This window comes from Fusarium vanettenii (assembly GCF_000151355.1).
Source record: "Fusarium vanettenii 77-13-4 chromosome 1 genomic scaffold NECHAsca_8_chr1_1_0, whole genome shotgun sequence".
Classification (NCBI taxonomy): domain Eukaryota; kingdom Fungi; phylum Ascomycota; class Sordariomycetes; order Hypocreales; family Nectriaceae; genus Fusarium; species Fusarium vanettenii.
Genome location: NW_003315876.1, coordinates 1,372,355 through 1,388,952, shown reverse-complemented (window position 1 = coordinate 1,388,952; position 16,598 = coordinate 1,372,355). Strand labels below are relative to the sequence as shown.

Below are 16,598 nucleotides of genomic sequence, written 5' to 3'. Positions count from 1 at the left end.
TCTCGACAATATGCAAGGGTTGTCAGGCCATACGTCTCAGGGCTTGTCCATAGCTTCAACAGAGATATAAAGCAGCCGGCGTGGTCCAGAAACGTCTCTTCATCACTTCTCTCCTTTTCCCGCCAGAGCCAACTGAACTCGTTCGCCTCTCAACCATCTCAACCAGAAACCCTTCTCATGCCTTGGTACAGTACAAAGCTTTCACGATGCAAATTAAGAGTCTCCTCCTTGCACCTCTCGTCGCCACCGGACTAGTCACTGCCAACCCCTCTCCCAGCAAGCCATATCGCTTCGAAGCGCTTGCTTTGCGATCTGCCACCGACATACATTTTGCTGTCATTCAGGCTGCTCACAGCAGTATCTTTTTGAAGCTTCCCCAGCAGAAAGCGACATGTGAGAAAAAGACGGATAACTCTGCCACTTTCTCGATTGTCAATGGCGAGCTGTTCCTTTACGGTAAAATACGACAGCAGGTCTACGTTGACCGATCAGGAATGGGTACGTCGTTCCCAAATATTTGTACAGAGCTTCGCATTAATTTCTATTAGGTCAGGGAAAGATTGGCTATACCACTAGTACCCAGTCAGCTCCACGCAATGCGGAACGCAAGGGTTGGGCCATCGACAAGGCTGGCGATTTATCTTTCAAGGGCAAGAACTTGGTGGCCTGCCCCCACAGTGTCGATGGGGGATGGAGTGTTTGGGTTTCAACTGGGGTCAAAACACCTGGAGGCAACAAGGGCTGCTTGGAATTTCTGCCCAGAACAACAGAGATCAAGAGCCCCAATAGTTGCAAGTACACTCAGTAACTTCTTGATGAGGAGCGACATGGCATTTAGTCCCTTATAAGACTGCGTGCAATTGGGGTAGATGGGGCCGGGAGTCTGTGTTTGCCGTTATTATAGAGAAAAGCCGATGCCGTCAATGTTACAAAGCGTGCATAATACCGCCTCTTATTGTCCCCGATACCTTTCTTGCTTGAACTTCACCTAAGGATCCTTCCCAGTCTCCCTCCAGTCGTCATCTTACGTCTCACTATCCCCTCCCTTCTCTGCGTAACACGATACTTGGCGCAAAGTTTTACTTGAGTACCATTTGGCATGGTACCAAACACTGCCCTTGGAAATACACCATTATGAGTAAAGTCCAGCAATGCCACTTACGGAAGTCGTCAACCAATTGAACAGACCAAGGCGTTTGTCTCAGGTGGGCATCTCGTGGAGAGCGAGTGTGGAAGTTCAATGATAGTTGTATTTAAAAGGTCACGATCTTCGGGCTCAGTTAACCCATCAAGGGTCGGGCTGCAACTATAATAAAGAACAGATCTTCAACACATTATAACATCATGACTTGATGTTAACACAGTGGTCTTTTTCTTTTTCTTTTTTTTTTTAAAAAAAAAACCTTTTACTGCAATAGCAGAAGAGTCACACCTAGCCACATCGTCATAAAAGGTCTAGCCTCTCATAGGTATTTTAACTGCTCTAACCTCCGTACGAGAAACAAGAGAATTGTCCGCCTTTTCATCTTCTCAAGCTGCAATCTCTCAATACCATGTCTTTGAACACGATGCCAAGAACAACCATCAATCGGCCACACGACCCCGCGAGCGCACCATCCGCAACTCATGTTTCGAAGCATAAGAACCAGCTTGGTATATACCTCCGACTTCGATTCCATGATTTCTCGGGTAATCATAGTGTCTCGGAGCATGTACATTCAAATCCGTGACAGGCTGAACCGCTTCAACCCCTGGGCCCTAACGGGGACGTAAACAGTAGAACCACGTTGAGCCAGTTCTCCCTGCGCCACGGTTAGCCCATGCAGGTAATTGGGCAACTTCAGTCGCTACGAATTCTCCAGGGTCTCCCGGTGGTCTTCAACAGCCAAAGGGCGATGTAAAGCAATCCACAAGGTAAAGTTTCGTGCGGAAACTACAACTTAAACCCAAAGGTCCATGTAAGCACTGCCAAGCCGGCCGAGGCGTTTCCCGCTCGAGCCCAGCCCTATAGGCATCAGCAGGTATTCAGCCTATGAACATTCAGTTTCCATAGCCAACTCTATACATAAACCCGAAACATTTCGTCCTTTCAGGGTCCGACACAGTCGACCATTGACTATGCATAAGAACTTTTATTCTGTCTCGTTGCCAAACAACAGTTACGACGCCGCCATTGCCTAGCTTGATGTAATCCATGCCAATGATGTGATTTGGCATTGGAATGCATACAGCTGGTTTTGAAGGGTAAGGAAGTCAACGTTGACGAGCTGGTGAAAGGTCAACTGCCATCGAGCCAACGCAACAACGAGCCTGCATGTCTCAACTATCTTCGACCAAGCACGAGACAGTACCGACAACGAGTACGTTTTTGGGGTTTATGCAGACAACAAAAGATACCTGCCATCATCTCGAAATAAATCGAGCTTGGTAAAAAGGTGGCGACATTCCATCCTTGGAATGCTGACGTGACGGAAAATGCTTAGGAAAATGCCACGGCGTCAATAACAACCAAAACGTAACGTTATCGCAAAAGATGAGAGGGGACAGTCTGACAAAGCGAAAAGCGAAGAATTGCCGAAGGACGTGCCGAGGATGATCGCCCTGGCGGGGACATATGGAGACAGGTGCCAAGCGGAATATTATGCGCGATTGACAGTTGCACAGCATAGTCAGAGATCAAGTCGATAGGAATCTTGCTGCGAGAAAGAAAGCTGGAGGAATTATCCGGTGCATAGAGACCAACCATCATTGTGCGCCCTCCATTCCCAAGCCTTGGCTGACTGGCTGGTGCTGGACGCCCGCCCTCTCGGTCAGAGGCCAATGATAAGGGTGACGACGCGTCGTGCGAAAACGATAGCGCCTTGCTAGCCCAACCTTGCTCTTGTTGGTGTGAGAGGGGTCCCTTGCTGCAAGGAGTCGACCAAGGAGCCAACGCAAGTTACTGTAATCTCTGGCGTGAGTCAGCCATTGCACTCCCAGATGAGTTAAGGGGGGCAGCCGAATCATTTCGCCTGCGGGGTAGGCATATGCCGTCTCTATTGGCTGCGAGTCCGACATTGCCTCGCTCTCCTTTCCACATTCTCTCCTTTTCCACCATCGCGCCAGCTTTGACCATCTTATCGCCTATCGAACCCCCAGGACAAGCTATGACTCGAATAGGCTCCTCCTAGACAAGCTCGAGGCGTTTGGTTTGAGGACGGAGCTTGACGGGGTTGACACGCTGACGCCGCCAATGCACCACCGATGCACCATTCCGTAGAGGGCAATGACCTACCAGCATTACCTGCTTAGCCCCGGCTTCTGTCCATGTTCCCCGGATCCCTGCGAACAGGTCTGGCTGTCAAGATGCTGCCGACTCTTGCGAGGGTGAGGAGGCGACCAGGGGAGTCCGTGAGGGTTGAGCGATAGCTAGCTCAGGAGGTTTAATCTAGTAGAGTTTACGCAGATATAGCACAGATAAGAGTTGGGAGAAACTCTGATGCTTGACCCCTCCATCTCCTCATACTCACCAAAACCTTAAGGCTTGGGCGATGCGACATGCTCCCGTCGACACTTGTCATTTCACGCCGCTAGCAAGAGACGGCTTGCCTCGTCTCCAACAATTAGGTTCAAGACTCTAGGATAGCGGGCCTTAAAGGGCAAAGCCTGCTTAACTATTGCAGGCGACGATGACCTTTCCCCGAATCCCGAGAGCTCCAGCTCCACAACCCCCCGTGGGGAAAGGCCCAAGCTCCAGGGTCAGCTTGTTTGCCCCCATCTCCGCTTCTCGGACCCAAACTTCTCCTCGACAACCAACTGCCAACCCAGCGAGCGGGTTTGGGTCTTGATAATCGACGTCTGCGACCCTGTCAATAGGTACGCACGGCTCGCATATCGTTTTCCACCCAAGCCAGTTGCCTGGAACACGCACGCTTGGCCATGGCCCCTTCTGGCGACGCAAAGAAGGCTGTCGGCAAAGATGTGGGGGACATCATGGGCCAAGAGAATGTCGCCCCCAAGAGCCAGCCAGCCCGCCAACCCAGCAAACAGCAAGTGCGCCATCGCGCTTCTGTCGCCTGTGCCTCATGTCGTGACCGAAGGATCCGATGCGTAGTCCCCAAGGACCAAACCACGTGCACAGCATGTCAGAAGACGGGCGCTGAATGCATCATCAAGAACGATGACGAGAGGAGACGGTAGGGACCAAGGTTCGCTGCGGGAGGCACTTTGCTGACAACATGACCTCCTAGGCCTATCTCCAAGGCATACATGTCCTCTCTATCAGACCGAATCTCCATGCTAGAGGGCATGCTGCTGGAAAAGGGGGTTGTGCCGCCCCCTGCGTCTCATCCCCCCAAATCAAGGCATGAGCCTTCAGATGGGCAACTAGAAGACAATGTCCCGGCGGCGAGCAACCAAAGGTCGGTACCAAAGGCAGAGAGGGCGTCACCAGGGCACAGCATTCCTTCACCATCAGACTCCCGCTATGAAGACTACATGGCTGCTGGAAGTGACCACGATGACGGAAATCTATCAACTATCATCAAAGAGGAGTCACCGATACGGATTCTAGACCCGCAGCAGGAAGACATCATTCACCGTCTACTCTCCACCAAGGGTAACCTCTCTTTCGACCAAATTTCCGGAGGACTACGCTTCTTTGGTCCCACCGCCAACAGCCATGTGTATGCCGGGTCCTCAGATCATCACGATACTCGTGAGCCTCCAGAGCAGGTCCGGCAAGCAGAAGGCATCATTCGATCTCTGGATCCTGAAACACACGATTATCTTGTCGACAATTACTTTCAGTACTACAATTCTGCGATCCAGGTCATCGACCGAGAAGCCTTCGAGGCTGACCGCCAGTCTCCGTGTCCCAAGTTCTACTCTCACTTCCTTCATGTTACGATTCTAGCGATGGGTTACCGGTCAGCCGATATGGACCGGGAAGACATGCGCAGGATTACTTTGAGGCGAAGGGAGAGCACCCTCCACCGGGAGGCAAAGGCAATGCTTGACAGTGAGCTGGAGCGCCCTGGAGGCATCCCTAGTGTTCAAGCACTTTTGCTTCTTGGCGACCTAGAGTGTGGTGTTGGCAGGGACAACACCGGCTGGATGTATTCAGGTAAGAAATCAACAGGGAAGAGAACTTCGACGAGTATATGCTCATTTCGCTTTCAGGAATGGCCAACCGCCTTGCATTTGATATTGGCCTACATCTCGACTGCACAAGCAAGATGTCCGAACAGGATACCAAGATTCGGAACATGGCTATGCAAGCATGTGTTATCTACGACAGATACTGGGGTCTCTTTCTCGGAAGGCCCTTGGCCATCAAGAGCCAAGACGTTGATCTCTTGTCCAACCGCTTTTCTCAGCTTATATCCATCGGCCTCGATCCGCCTAAGCAAGACATGATCGCAGAGATCTACGAGCAACTGATCGAGTTGATGGAGCTAGCGGGACGGATTGTGGAGATAAGAGACCTGACAGGCTCGAACCGAGGCTCAAGTGCAGGCGAAGCGGAGGAGAATCGATACCTGCAAGTCGTCAACCTTGATAGACAACTCCAAAACTGGTACCGACGACTTCCGGAACGCCTCTCTTGGAAACCAAGCAACCTCAAAACAGCGCCTTACAGCTTCTTCCTCCTTCACCAGCAGTACCATGTTACTATGATTCTTCTTCACCAACCATGGGCCAAGTACGGCTCCATTACCGGGGATGGTGCTAGCACGGGATCCCATGCAAGTCCAAAGAGTGATCACACAGCCAGCACCGACGATTTTGGGCATCAGCTGGGGTCTATAGTTGCTGATGCTTCTTTGGGTATCGGTTGTACTCAGAAGCTTGGCAACGAGAGCCGTACTTCGTTGTCTCGCAGCATTTGTACCCAGCAGGCGATCCGTGTGGCCCGCATCTTCTGGCAGCACCGCCAGAGGTTTGATGGGCGCAAGATCTTCGTGACAGGTATGCAACATGCTGGAGCCGCAGCTATTGCGTTGATTGCAGCCCTCACCTATCAGCGGAATGAGCCAGATCGCCGGACATACGTAGGCTATCTAGAGATTCTATCTGATGCAGTTGGCGACATGAGTTACGCATACCATCCAGCCAGCAGGATGGACAATCTCCTCAAAGCTGTTCTGGATCAGATCAGAAACAGCATGGCCGAGTCGGCTCAATCTCCCAAGGACAGCACGAGCTATAAAAGCGTGAGCAGTGTTGCTGATAGTGGCACAAGTGGCTTCTCTATTCCAAGTGACTTGCCCTCCTCTACAATCCCGTTAAGGCGGGAAGCTGCAGACCCCGAGCTTGGCAAACCAGTCAAAAAGAGGCGACCGACGAATAGTAGGGAATCTTCAGAGTATGCTCCCCCGCGGCCACCATACTCCGCCGTTTCAACTCAGCCACCGCCCAACGCCGACAAGGTGCAGAGTTTCTCCTATGGTCCCACTCAGCAACACCAACCGCAGTTCGACTCACTACTATTCTCCATGGGCATGAACCATCCATCTGGGCAGTTGGATCTGGGTTATGTCGGCGGTGCTGCAATCGACATGGATCCCAACAGTGATGCTTCGGGGACCTTGCTAGGAAGACCGGAGGCCATGGATCTCGGCATCCCTTCCTCAAACAGTTGGAACCTGAGCACCATGCAGCACTCTCAAGGCTTGATTTCGTACGATACTCCTATCGACTGGACTTCAGGAACAGCAGGGCTCAGTGCCAGTTCGGTGCTGAATCAAAGCGCAGCCCTCTCGAGTGGCATCATGTCAGGGGCACCCGCATTTGGCTCAATTAAAGATGAAGGTAGGTCAGTCAGTGACAGGAAAGGCGTGGGTGCAATGGGAATGAAGATGCCCACCATAGATACCAGTTGGATGGGTGGTGGTGATATGAGTTCGGCAAGCCCTGCAGGTTTGGGCAATATGGTGCAGAATGCAAACAAGGCATCACAAGTTGATGATGGAAGCCAAAGGAACCATTCTTTGGACTTTTTTAGTTTTTCATAGATTTTTGTCAGTGGGAGGCTTGGTGTGGCAATACCCTCATGTCGATTGGAGTTAAGGGGTGGCTTGTTCAGGTCTAACAAAGTGAGCGGGTTTGAACTTGGAATTATGTTTGCTACGAGATCACACATGAAATATCAGTAAGAATGAGATGGCTTGCAAACAATGGAGTAAGCCAATTTCACAAAGCAGACGCTTGTAGCACCTTTTATGTCATGATGTTCACCAAAGTGACAGTGTCCAATGCTTGATTCAACTCGCCGTTCAGGTACACATCTGAAGCTCAAGTGATGAGAAGAAGCCTGCTTCTTCTATGGGGTTTTTGTAGATAATCTCAAACGAGTGCTAAGTGCTTTCTGCGTGCTACATTTGCTTCAACTTGCAAACTTCATGTGTGGATATCAGACGAAACAGAGACCAGCTGCTCGGAATCCACCGGATATCAACAAGAACCCTCCATCAACCATATATCAGTTGGTACTGAAGCCGCCATCACACACGATACTGGCACTCTGCATGAAGCTATTCATGGGAGAGGCCATAAGAACGATACTATCACCCACCTCCTCCATCGTCGCCAGTCGCTTCAACGGGGTTCTGGCAAGATCAGCCGCGAGAGGGGAATTTGGGTCCTGAGCCATCGCATTTTTGAGCAACGGCGTTTCGACGTATCCGGGGCAGATAGCGTTGATCCGGATGCCCATACCGCCGTATGAATTGGCGTCTGCTTTCATTAACCCGATAACTCCTACGAGAGTCAGTCTGGAGGAACACTGGATTCCCAATTGGAGTCTCTCCGAGTCCGTACCATGCTTGGAAGTTGTGTAAGCCGTGTGAGCCATGCGGTAACAGGGCGCAACAAGGGCGAGCATGCTTGCAACGTTGACGATCCTTCCACGGCCGTCTCTTGGCCCAAGGTCCCTACTAATTTTTAGCATCATCACAATCTCTGGCTGCATCATCGTCATACTCATAACTGCAAGCTCCTCCTTTTGACAGCGATAGACACCCTGCAGATTTACTTCAAGAACCCCAACCACTCGTCATTCCCTATCTCGTGAGTCTGTCGACCGCTGCCACTAATGCCTGCATTGTTGACGGCGATATCCAGACGCCCAAACTGAGCCACGACTTTTGCGATCCCCTCCTTGACCTGGGATGGGCTGCGAACATCAAGGTGAAGAGTCAAAATGTCGACGTGGCCAAACTGCTCCTTGAGTGCAGCATTGGACACCTGCAGAGCCTCGAGGTTTATGTCCGCCAAGGCCAGCTTGGTGATGCCGTGTTTCGCAAAGGCCAGAGCAGTGTGTTGCCCGATACCTAGGGCGGCGCGATCAGCAGGTGTGTGACGCTAAGAGCGACGGCTCCAGACCGGCGCGGGATCAGGGACGCATTCCCCGAGACACAAGCGACAACAGATTGGTCCCGGTGATCCGAAAGCGGCGGAACTTTCCGGAGGCGGCGCCGGTGATGAAGGCGGATCCACGGAGGAGGTTCGTCATTCTCAAAAGATAGCTCCTGCTATAGCTGCACCTGAGTGCAATAGAATAATCGGCCCATTCCCAAACGCGCCAGGACAGCAACAGGAGCCGCCGAGGCCATCTGTTGGACGAAGGTGGCTCCACCAAGGATCCAGCGGGGTGCTTTGTTAGAGTGAAGCTATCAGGCCAGGATCAGTTGCGACAAGGATCCACTCGTCACGACATCAGTTGAGCCTCATAGGTCTTGCATGTTGGTTCCAAGAAGGCATGTATAGATCAAGCCAGGGGAAACATAAGACTCGAGTACTACGGCTCGGGTTTATTCTTGATAGCTCATGAATAGGTGGAGGAACAGGATGGTGGCAACATGTGCGAAGGTCATCGCCAGCCGTTCGTCCGAATTGGATGGACGAGAAGTCGAGAGAAGGTGAATCGGGCTACAAGGTCTGACAAAGAGAGTGTGCGGGTGTCTGATGCCGTAACTTGTTGAGTTCTAGAGGCTCAATAAACCTAGCTCGTGTTTTTATGGCGAATCGAGAATATCGGCGAGGGAGAATCAATACGGACTATAGACGAATTCGTATCCAAGCTGGCAATAGAGAGGTTTCTATTCAAGTTAGAATGCTTTCATGCTCCACAAAGGCGACATGTGGGTGGAGTTATGGGAATGATCAACAACCACTGAAGTGTGAACGAGCCGGTATTCAAACGTCACAGACATGTTGACGATGATGAGAGGGGAATGCTAGACAACAAAAGGTGGGGGTGGATATAAATGATACTACATCATGCGTCGACCCGGATGGAAATTGAACAAACCCAGCATGAAAAGAACAAGGGACAGGCAGTGGGGGTTTATGATCTGGACCATCTCACACACCACCAAACCATAGACCAACCCCACGAGGCATCACTTGAGCACCAAGTTCACAAACATCCAGACAAGCAGATGTGAAAATCATTTCATTCGTATGGGTCTTGTGGACAATGTGTCATCTACCCGGGTATGCTATTGTAATGTACAAAAGGAAAAGCCTTTCTGCGGCTCGACTAAAGGACATAATGTACTTAGGGCTTGGGCTCGCCATTGAACCGGGCAATACCACTTCGGATGCCCTTGTCAACAGACTTGGCCATCTTCTCCAGAGGCAGACGATCCTCCACTCGCTGAACCATCTTGGCCACAGGAGGCTCGATGCGCTGGACACCCCGCTCGACGGGAGGGATGAAGTAGCTGACGTTGCGCTCCCATCGAGGAGCCCACTTGTTGGTCTGGTTGGATAGACGCTCTTCGGCGCCGGGCATGACGAGGTAGAGAGGGGTCAGGACTCCAACACCGGCAGCGCCCATGCAGAAGATCTCTGAGGGGCGGGCTGCGGGAAGTCGTGGGACGCGGTGAGGCATGTTGTGTGTTGGTGGTAGGGTGGCTCTTGGTATTCTAAGATGAATGGTCAGCGACATGTAGGCTTATTGGTGATGGGTGATGGCATCGAGAATGGACTGTGTGGCTGACTGAGGGAGAAGAGGTATTGGGGGTGTGGCAAGACGAAGGCAGTTGAAATAGGTACTCACTGTTGTTAATGGAAATCCAACCGAAGAGCGTCGACTGGATCTGATGAAGGAATTGTTTGGGGAAAAGGCAGCAACAAGGAATAAGAGGTAGGTCAGCGTTGGCTGTCGTTGAAGGTGATGATTATTTGGTGGCTTTGATGGCTGTGATGATGGAGAGAAGAGTTACAAAGCCCAAAGTCAAACAGAAAAGGGCAGTTGCCTCCGTTATATATGTGCAACCTGGTCTGTTGTAGGCTTCTTACAAACATGGAGCGGGGTAAGGCGCGTGAGCCCTCGAGGTGCGTACCTGCGAAGGAGAGACACCACGGCGACGAGGCGAAGAGACAACAAGACGGGTATACTTGCCAGGTCGTGGCTTTGTGGGGGATGATACCTCGAGTTATGAGCATCCAGCGCAGGGAGCGATGGTACATAGTAAAGTACGTACTGTGCTGGTGGACAAGGTTGCAATCCAGCGCGGATGGCTTGCAATCTCGCCCAATCTCAAACTCTCCGGCAGGTCGAGACAGACGGTGATTCGTCACGGACCTGTTCGTGCCCTCCATTACGTTGTGTCCCTCCTCGTGACTTACTTGGCTGTCGCTCAAATCCTCATTGCGGTTGGTCAGCATGGTTCTGAAAACAGTATGAGGCGGCGCAAGCAGAGAGGAGGGCTGCAGCGAGCAGGAGGCGGCCGTCGAGGGCGGCGCTACGTCCTGCAAAGTGGCCACGCCAGCGACGCCTCAGAGTCATTGTTGTTGACGCGAGGTCCGGGGTGATGCAGGAGGATCTGCTCCCCGAGAGGTCTGCTCTTCCAGTCAAGATTGAGGTGCTGAGGGCGGGTGGCTTGGGTAAAAGAGTCCCAAAGGATTGGCGTTGGGCCGCGATCAAGCTGTCGAGTGTTGCATTACGATCCCGTTGTTCCTGAAGCCAAGCAGCTTTTCGTCAGGGCAAACGATCGAGGAAGGCCTCCCAGCCTGCCTCAGTCTCAGACCCCCAGACGCCAGGGCACACATGTTCGAGGTACGTGGCAGGGGAGGGCAGGGACTTGCAGGGAGCAAATGAATTGGTCTGGAGCCGACAACGACCCCGCCGGCAGATGTCCACAGTGGCGTGTTTTCTACGTCGACAGTCGCAGTCGCAGGCCGCTTCTTCCTGGGGTCGTTCGACGATTCACTCGGCTTGTGTTGGAAATGCAAGACTCAGCTCAGAATCGGGATCAATTGATGGAGATAAAACGGTGTCCCACGCTCGTCGCACGGCAATGTTGACGGCAATGAGTGAGCATGTTTGTTTTTTATTCTGGTAGCATTCAATGGCATCGACAAAGCAGGAAGGTGCAACGCAGGAGGGGAGAATGCCCCTGCCCGCACCTTCCTCTGTGCCACTCGGTCGTATTTGCTCAGTGTCTTGGGCCAGAAGCCACCGTCCCCCAAATTACTGCTCATTTCAACGCCTGCTCCCCTATATTTCAGCGTCTCATCGCTATTCAGAGGTCTATCGCAGTCCATCAATCACAGCCTCCAGCAACCAGAAGGTCCCCAAGCCCCCTGAAGCGTCTCCACTAAGCCCGCTAAAGACCCGCTTACCCCAGATTCACGGCACTTAAAACGGCGCGATCCTGTTTCCCCGCTTCAGCGAGACCCACCGCTATGCTTATCACTCCAGAGCCACTGAAGTCAGCCAACATGGCCTGCTCACACCACCTCTTGCCCCAATCGACGCCCGGATAAAGGGCATTACGGGGCTCTGGGGAACTGAAAAGGCGGGAGGAAGCCCCTCCCCGAACGCCCGCTGCGACGACCACCTTGCTTCGTCGCAAGACGTAAAGTCGATAGGAGCTGGAGAACCTCGACTCGGTGGTTAGAAATCACTTTGAAGCAGGATTGAGGTCTAGATTGGCTTGATGGTCCTCTTCCAAGACAAATATCAACTCACTCATTGTACGAAGGCCCTTGGGCGTCTGACGGATTCCAGCTGGTCGCGCTGCGCTTCAGATGGTGCGCTGCCCCAGAATACTTTGGCCACATGTATCTTTCTTGACACTCTCTCCCTTCCGTCCCAGCCGCACCGTGTCACACAAGACACCTAAACTGTCAGCACCATCTCGGCCCATTCTGTTGCATCAGGTCTAGTGTCACTCTCCAGAGGCGCAGCACTCGACTGAGTGTGCTCATTTCGTTGGAAATCAGTAGCCGAGCTCAGCTTCTGAACTCGAGAGCTATTCTGACGAAGGCGCGCGTTTATTCTACCAATCTTGCACCTCCAGGCTCGCGAAGTCTTGCTGGGAGACGGAGACAGCTGGAGGCATTGATGCCTGGGAGTTGGCGGTCTGGCAGCTGACTCTGGGCACTGATCCGGGGAGCGACAAATTGTGGGCACCACCCTCGAACCAACCTGCCTACTGTACCATTCTCCACAGCATGTCCCTCTGCAAGCGAGGGCGGGCCATACCTAGGCACATATCCGATGGGCGGCCTGCAGCTTGCGAAGTGGGTGAGTAATGGCGATTCTGGGCACGCTATTCGACAGCACCGGTCAAGCCACTTGACCTGGATCCGGTCCTCTTGGAGCGAGCTGGGGCATGGACCAACTCGTCGAGAGTCCAGACTGTCATCCGTTTGTCACTTCAAAGCCGAATGCCCAGATCCGGGCCAAGAACCGGCTATATGATGGTATGAGCTGCAACGAACTGTCCCTCGCATTCAAAGCTCCTCTAATTATTTTTCCAAACCCATCCGGCCACCACCCGTTGAGAGTTTTCCGAGCCTTAAGCTCTCGGGCCTTGACTAGGGCCGAGTCCAGGGAGTCGAAACTCTTCATGTGCCCCCACGCTGTCCTTGGTGGTTCATCTACGGCCAAATAATCTCGCGTTTGTCTGTCTGTCATATGGGATTATATGTCCTCAAAACTCATGATGACGACAGATACCTCGAAGTCAATATTCTCTCACAACAACACTCCAGGTATCTCTTTGTTTCGAAATCTGGTGACATTACCATCCCGTCGACCTTGAACAACATTACATGCGGGCCACTTTATCAGATCTAAGCCACAAAAGCAGTCCAGCATTCTGTTTCAGCTACTGAGCCTTTCAAACTGCATCAAATGCAAGTATGTGAGCGAGCATTGCCTCCTGGATCTATGACATATTTAATCTGCTCAAAAGTTTTCATCAAACGACTTTCAAGTAGCCCAGTTCGTGGTCAAGTGTAAGCTCGAGCGTGTCGTAAAACCACATGAACTACAAGACTCCCAACAATGCTGGTAAATTTCTGGCATCCGTCTGTCTTGTTGCAGTTCAGTCTTCCTATCTTTCGCCTACGGTGCACTTGACGCCCAAGACATCGTTTCCAAGCTGACACAACATGACTCTCTTCATCTCATGAGATTCAAACTATCGGGTATGTGAGGTTCTAGAAGCGCCAATCTTTTTGCAAGGCTACTTTCGTTGACATTACCTCTTTGGACGTCCAGTGCGTTGGTATGGGGCCAACCTTACATAAACACGGCTCCTCTGGCCAACCTGGAATGTTATTTCGATCAGTTATGAGAAACCAGCAATGTTAAGTTAGGACGTCACAAACGGAGCTTTCATAACGTGTATCCTTGCCCACTGGTTCATTTCAGGCTATCGATGATCATACAGGCCTACTTGAAAGCATTTAGAAAAGCCTGTAAACAGGCATATCACTTCGCGGAACTCGGGCCTACGAACCTCATAGTCGTCAGTACAGCAGCAAATTCAAAACCAATACCAATATCGTTCAACTGCAGAGAAATTCATCTTGCGGGGACTTCATGGCAAAAAGAAGGCATGAATCACTAGGGAAAGAGGCACTAGGGGAAGATGGTGACACGATCGAGTCATCAGAATTGCAAAATAGTTTGGCGAGATTCCAAGCATCGTCCGAAGGAGGCATGCGCAATTTCAGTGCAAACCAAAGCCTCTTGATACACAAGATACACAAATAGGAGGGCTTAGTGCCTCTTCAGCTGGCCCAGTCACATGTCTCATGGCAGAGAGTCATGACTGTCCATGCAACCACGTGAAAAAAGAATCGCCCAGGTTGAACGTCGAGGAGCCATGAAAGAGTAAGAATAGTGGGTGGTGATCTTGAGGGTTGAAGAGTAAACATTAGAGCCCCCGGCACATTGTCATGCCTGACAAGGCTTTCTCTGTCGCTTCGCTCATTTCTGTTTTAGGTTGAAACGAGTTCAAGGCCGCTGCCTCATTGCGAGATGCTGGAGACGGATACATGAAGTTGGCCTTGAGCAGGCGGTTGGTGGTCAAGAGGTGTGTGGTGTGACCCCAGACGTAGGTTTCGTGTCAGAGCAAGACTCTGAAAGGTTGAGAGCGCCGTGTCCTCCTTTTCATTCCCCATAAAGTCCCATCACCTTTGCCATGGTTGATTAGCCCGTCATCGCAGCATCCGCGTCCTTGCCTTCGTCGGCGCCGCGCACCCACAGGACGTTATTGCACCTACAGTGGTCCTCCATTAGCATGCCATGGTCGCGTCTAAAAAGAAGGGGTAAGATCATACCGAATCAACACTTGTCCCAGAGAGCCAGTGGGCTTGTCGGCGATGTACTCCTCGGTGCCAGAGAGCTGGAGGTTCATGTAGCTGTCAACAGAGACGAGGGTGCCCTTGTATTCCACCTCACCCCATTTTAGGCGGACGAGAACGGTCCTACTGACGAGGTCCTGCAGCATAGGGCGGGGGTTGAGGGGTGCGAAGCTCATCTTGGCGGTGTTGATGAGCGTGAGCGACGATGTTGAGGTTGGTGAATGAGCTTTCAGGTGGCTGCGAAAGGACAGGCGCGTCCATGCTCATTAGGTTTAGTGTGACAGCGCTGCCTGAGGAGAAAATTTGCCAGACCGACTCGGCTTTACTACGGCTATTCCAACAGTGAGTTGGCGGCGGGGCGGAGCGGAGCGGAATCTTGGCGGAGAGCCAACACGACTTGACGCGACGCGACGCGGTCGGTCACTGATAGCAAGCCTTCCTTTGACATGGATGAACGCCCATGGCCCAGAGCTGTTAACGACCCCCTGACAGGTACCCAGAGGACGGTGACCAGACAGCTTGCTGGTCCAAGCTCCAAGGATTGGGAACACACAAAGCACCTTCACTGTATCCAGCAATTGGCACCATTCTCAGGCATCGCGCAAACAACTGTGACCCCGGAGAGTCCAACGCAGCAACGCCAAATAATCACCACAGCCAACCACATCAAATGCGCAGATGGGAAATCAAGATGGGCAAGCAATCACTTCACAGTGAAGATGAGTCGCCCGCCACCAGTCGTCTTTAGAAGGAATGGGCGCGCTTTTCACTTCATCTGAGGCATGCCATCTCTTTCACGATTGTGTATGACGTGAACAATCTCATTTCCCGCCGCAGACCCTATAGAAACACTAACAGACAACACTACTGTGAAGTTAGCGGGTCAAAGTTTACCTATCTTGCCAATTCCCTTTTCCCCGTTACAATTAAGCATGACTTTATGATGGTAGATTTATCACACGCCATAGGAGAAACAGGATTATTCCAGCATAGATAGGTAGGTATTTATACAATGAGAGTTACAATCGGTTAACTCAGAGTTAAAGAATATACAGGAGAAAAGTGTGCTCTATCCTACAAGACTCGCCTGATGAGAACAAGTCCAGCCAAACTCGACAATCATTGGCCTACACCATGCTTGACAGAGTCTTGCTCCAGCTAGGAACGATGACAGATCCGGATAAAAACCATCAGGCACAAGCCAATGCAGCCAGGGAAAACACTCCACCAGCCAGACCATTAATAGCACCGGCAATGGCGCCGCCGACCGACGTGATGGTGTCGCAGACACCCTCACCACTATCGTCAATGTCAACCTTGATACTAACAGACATGTCTGCAAGGAGGCTACCATCGTCGTTCTCAACTCGGACAACAATGAGATCAGTCGCCGTGTACTGGTCAGCGTACTCTTTCTTTCCAGCTAGAAACATGTGAGCACAGTTCTACCAGGTTTGCAAGAGTCAAGACGTACGAGAACAGGGAATAAATCCTGCTACAGCACAGCCATTTCCGACGTAATAGCTAACTCCTTGCTCAAAGTCGTACTGGGAAGCACCAGAAACAGCTTTCACGATTTCAACGAGATCATCTCTGCTTCCCTGTTCTCCAACACTGTTGAAACTACCCTCAACAGCGAGAGTAATTGTGGCGGACCTCATCTCTCCGTTCTGGATGACACCAGTCGTGTACTCGATCTTGTTCTCACTATTGCACCCATTCGAGGGGCATTCTTCCTTGATCTTGTCAAAGGCATACCAGGGCGGGGTATAACCATAGGCAACCTTCTTGTTGCCAATGTCCACATGGGTGTTGCCACCATCGGGGTTTGTCCATGCATCTTCGGCGGCAACGCCAATAGCGAGAAGGGAAGTAGAAAAGCAGCTAGTAAATTTCATCTCTTTGAATGATTTACTGGCAAAAGTTAAGGTAGGCGACTAATAAGCAGGACTTATGTGATGAGATAGCGGTGAATTGCTGAGGATGGCAATGAAATGTTGGGAGGA

The 16,598-nt window shown here is 51.6% G+C and overlaps 5 protein-coding genes across 5 annotated transcripts; 2 read left to right on the top strand and 3 right to left on the bottom strand.

The window, feature by feature from the left end:
* Positions 1-206: 206 nt before the first annotated feature.
* Positions 207-808, top strand: NECHADRAFT_29738 (uncharacterized protein; the record flags this gene model as incomplete). The annotated part of the gene is made up of 2 exons (XM_003049889.1): positions 207-498; positions 549-808. 2 exons carry the CDS (start codon positions 207-209, stop codon positions 806-808), a joined length of 552 nt encoding a protein of 183 aa, XP_003049935.1.
* Positions 809-3,918: 3,110 nt separating this feature from the next.
* NECHADRAFT_74381 (uncharacterized protein) lies at positions 3,919-6,882 on the top strand (the record flags this gene model as incomplete). Its single annotated transcript, XM_003049888.1, has 5 exons — positions 3,919-4,175; positions 4,230-5,104; positions 5,161-5,949; positions 6,064-6,792; positions 6,860-6,882. The coding sequence occupies 5 exons, from the start codon at positions 3,919-3,921 to the stop codon at positions 6,880-6,882; spliced, it is 2,673 nt and encodes an 890-aa protein (XP_003049934.1).
* A 2,659-nt stretch (positions 6,883-9,541) lies between these two features.
* Positions 9,542-9,877, bottom strand: NECHADRAFT_30176 (uncharacterized protein; the record flags this gene model as incomplete). Its single annotated transcript, XM_003049667.1, has 1 exon — positions 9,542-9,877. One exon carries the CDS (start codon positions 9,875-9,877, stop codon positions 9,542-9,544), a length of 336 nt encoding a protein of 111 aa, XP_003049713.1.
* A 3,742-nt stretch (positions 9,878-13,619) lies between these two features.
* NECHADRAFT_57133 (uncharacterized protein) lies at positions 13,620-14,806 on the bottom strand. The gene is made up of 2 exons (XM_003049666.1): positions 14,569-14,806; positions 13,620-14,507 (listed from the first exon to the last, which is right to left on the bottom strand). Exons 1-2 carry the CDS (start codon positions 14,766-14,768, stop codon positions 14,438-14,440), a joined length of 270 nt encoding a protein of 89 aa, XP_003049712.1. The 5' UTR covers positions 14,769-14,806; the 3' UTR covers positions 13,620-14,437.
* Positions 14,807-15,782: 976 nt separating this feature from the next.
* NECHADRAFT_74379 (uncharacterized protein) lies at positions 15,783-16,490 on the bottom strand (the record flags this gene model as incomplete). The annotated part of the gene is made up of 2 exons (XM_003049665.1): positions 15,783-16,015; positions 16,067-16,490. 2 exons carry the CDS (start codon positions 16,488-16,490, stop codon positions 15,783-15,785), a joined length of 657 nt encoding a protein of 218 aa, XP_003049711.1.
* Between the last annotated feature and the right edge of the window lie 108 nt (positions 16,491-16,598).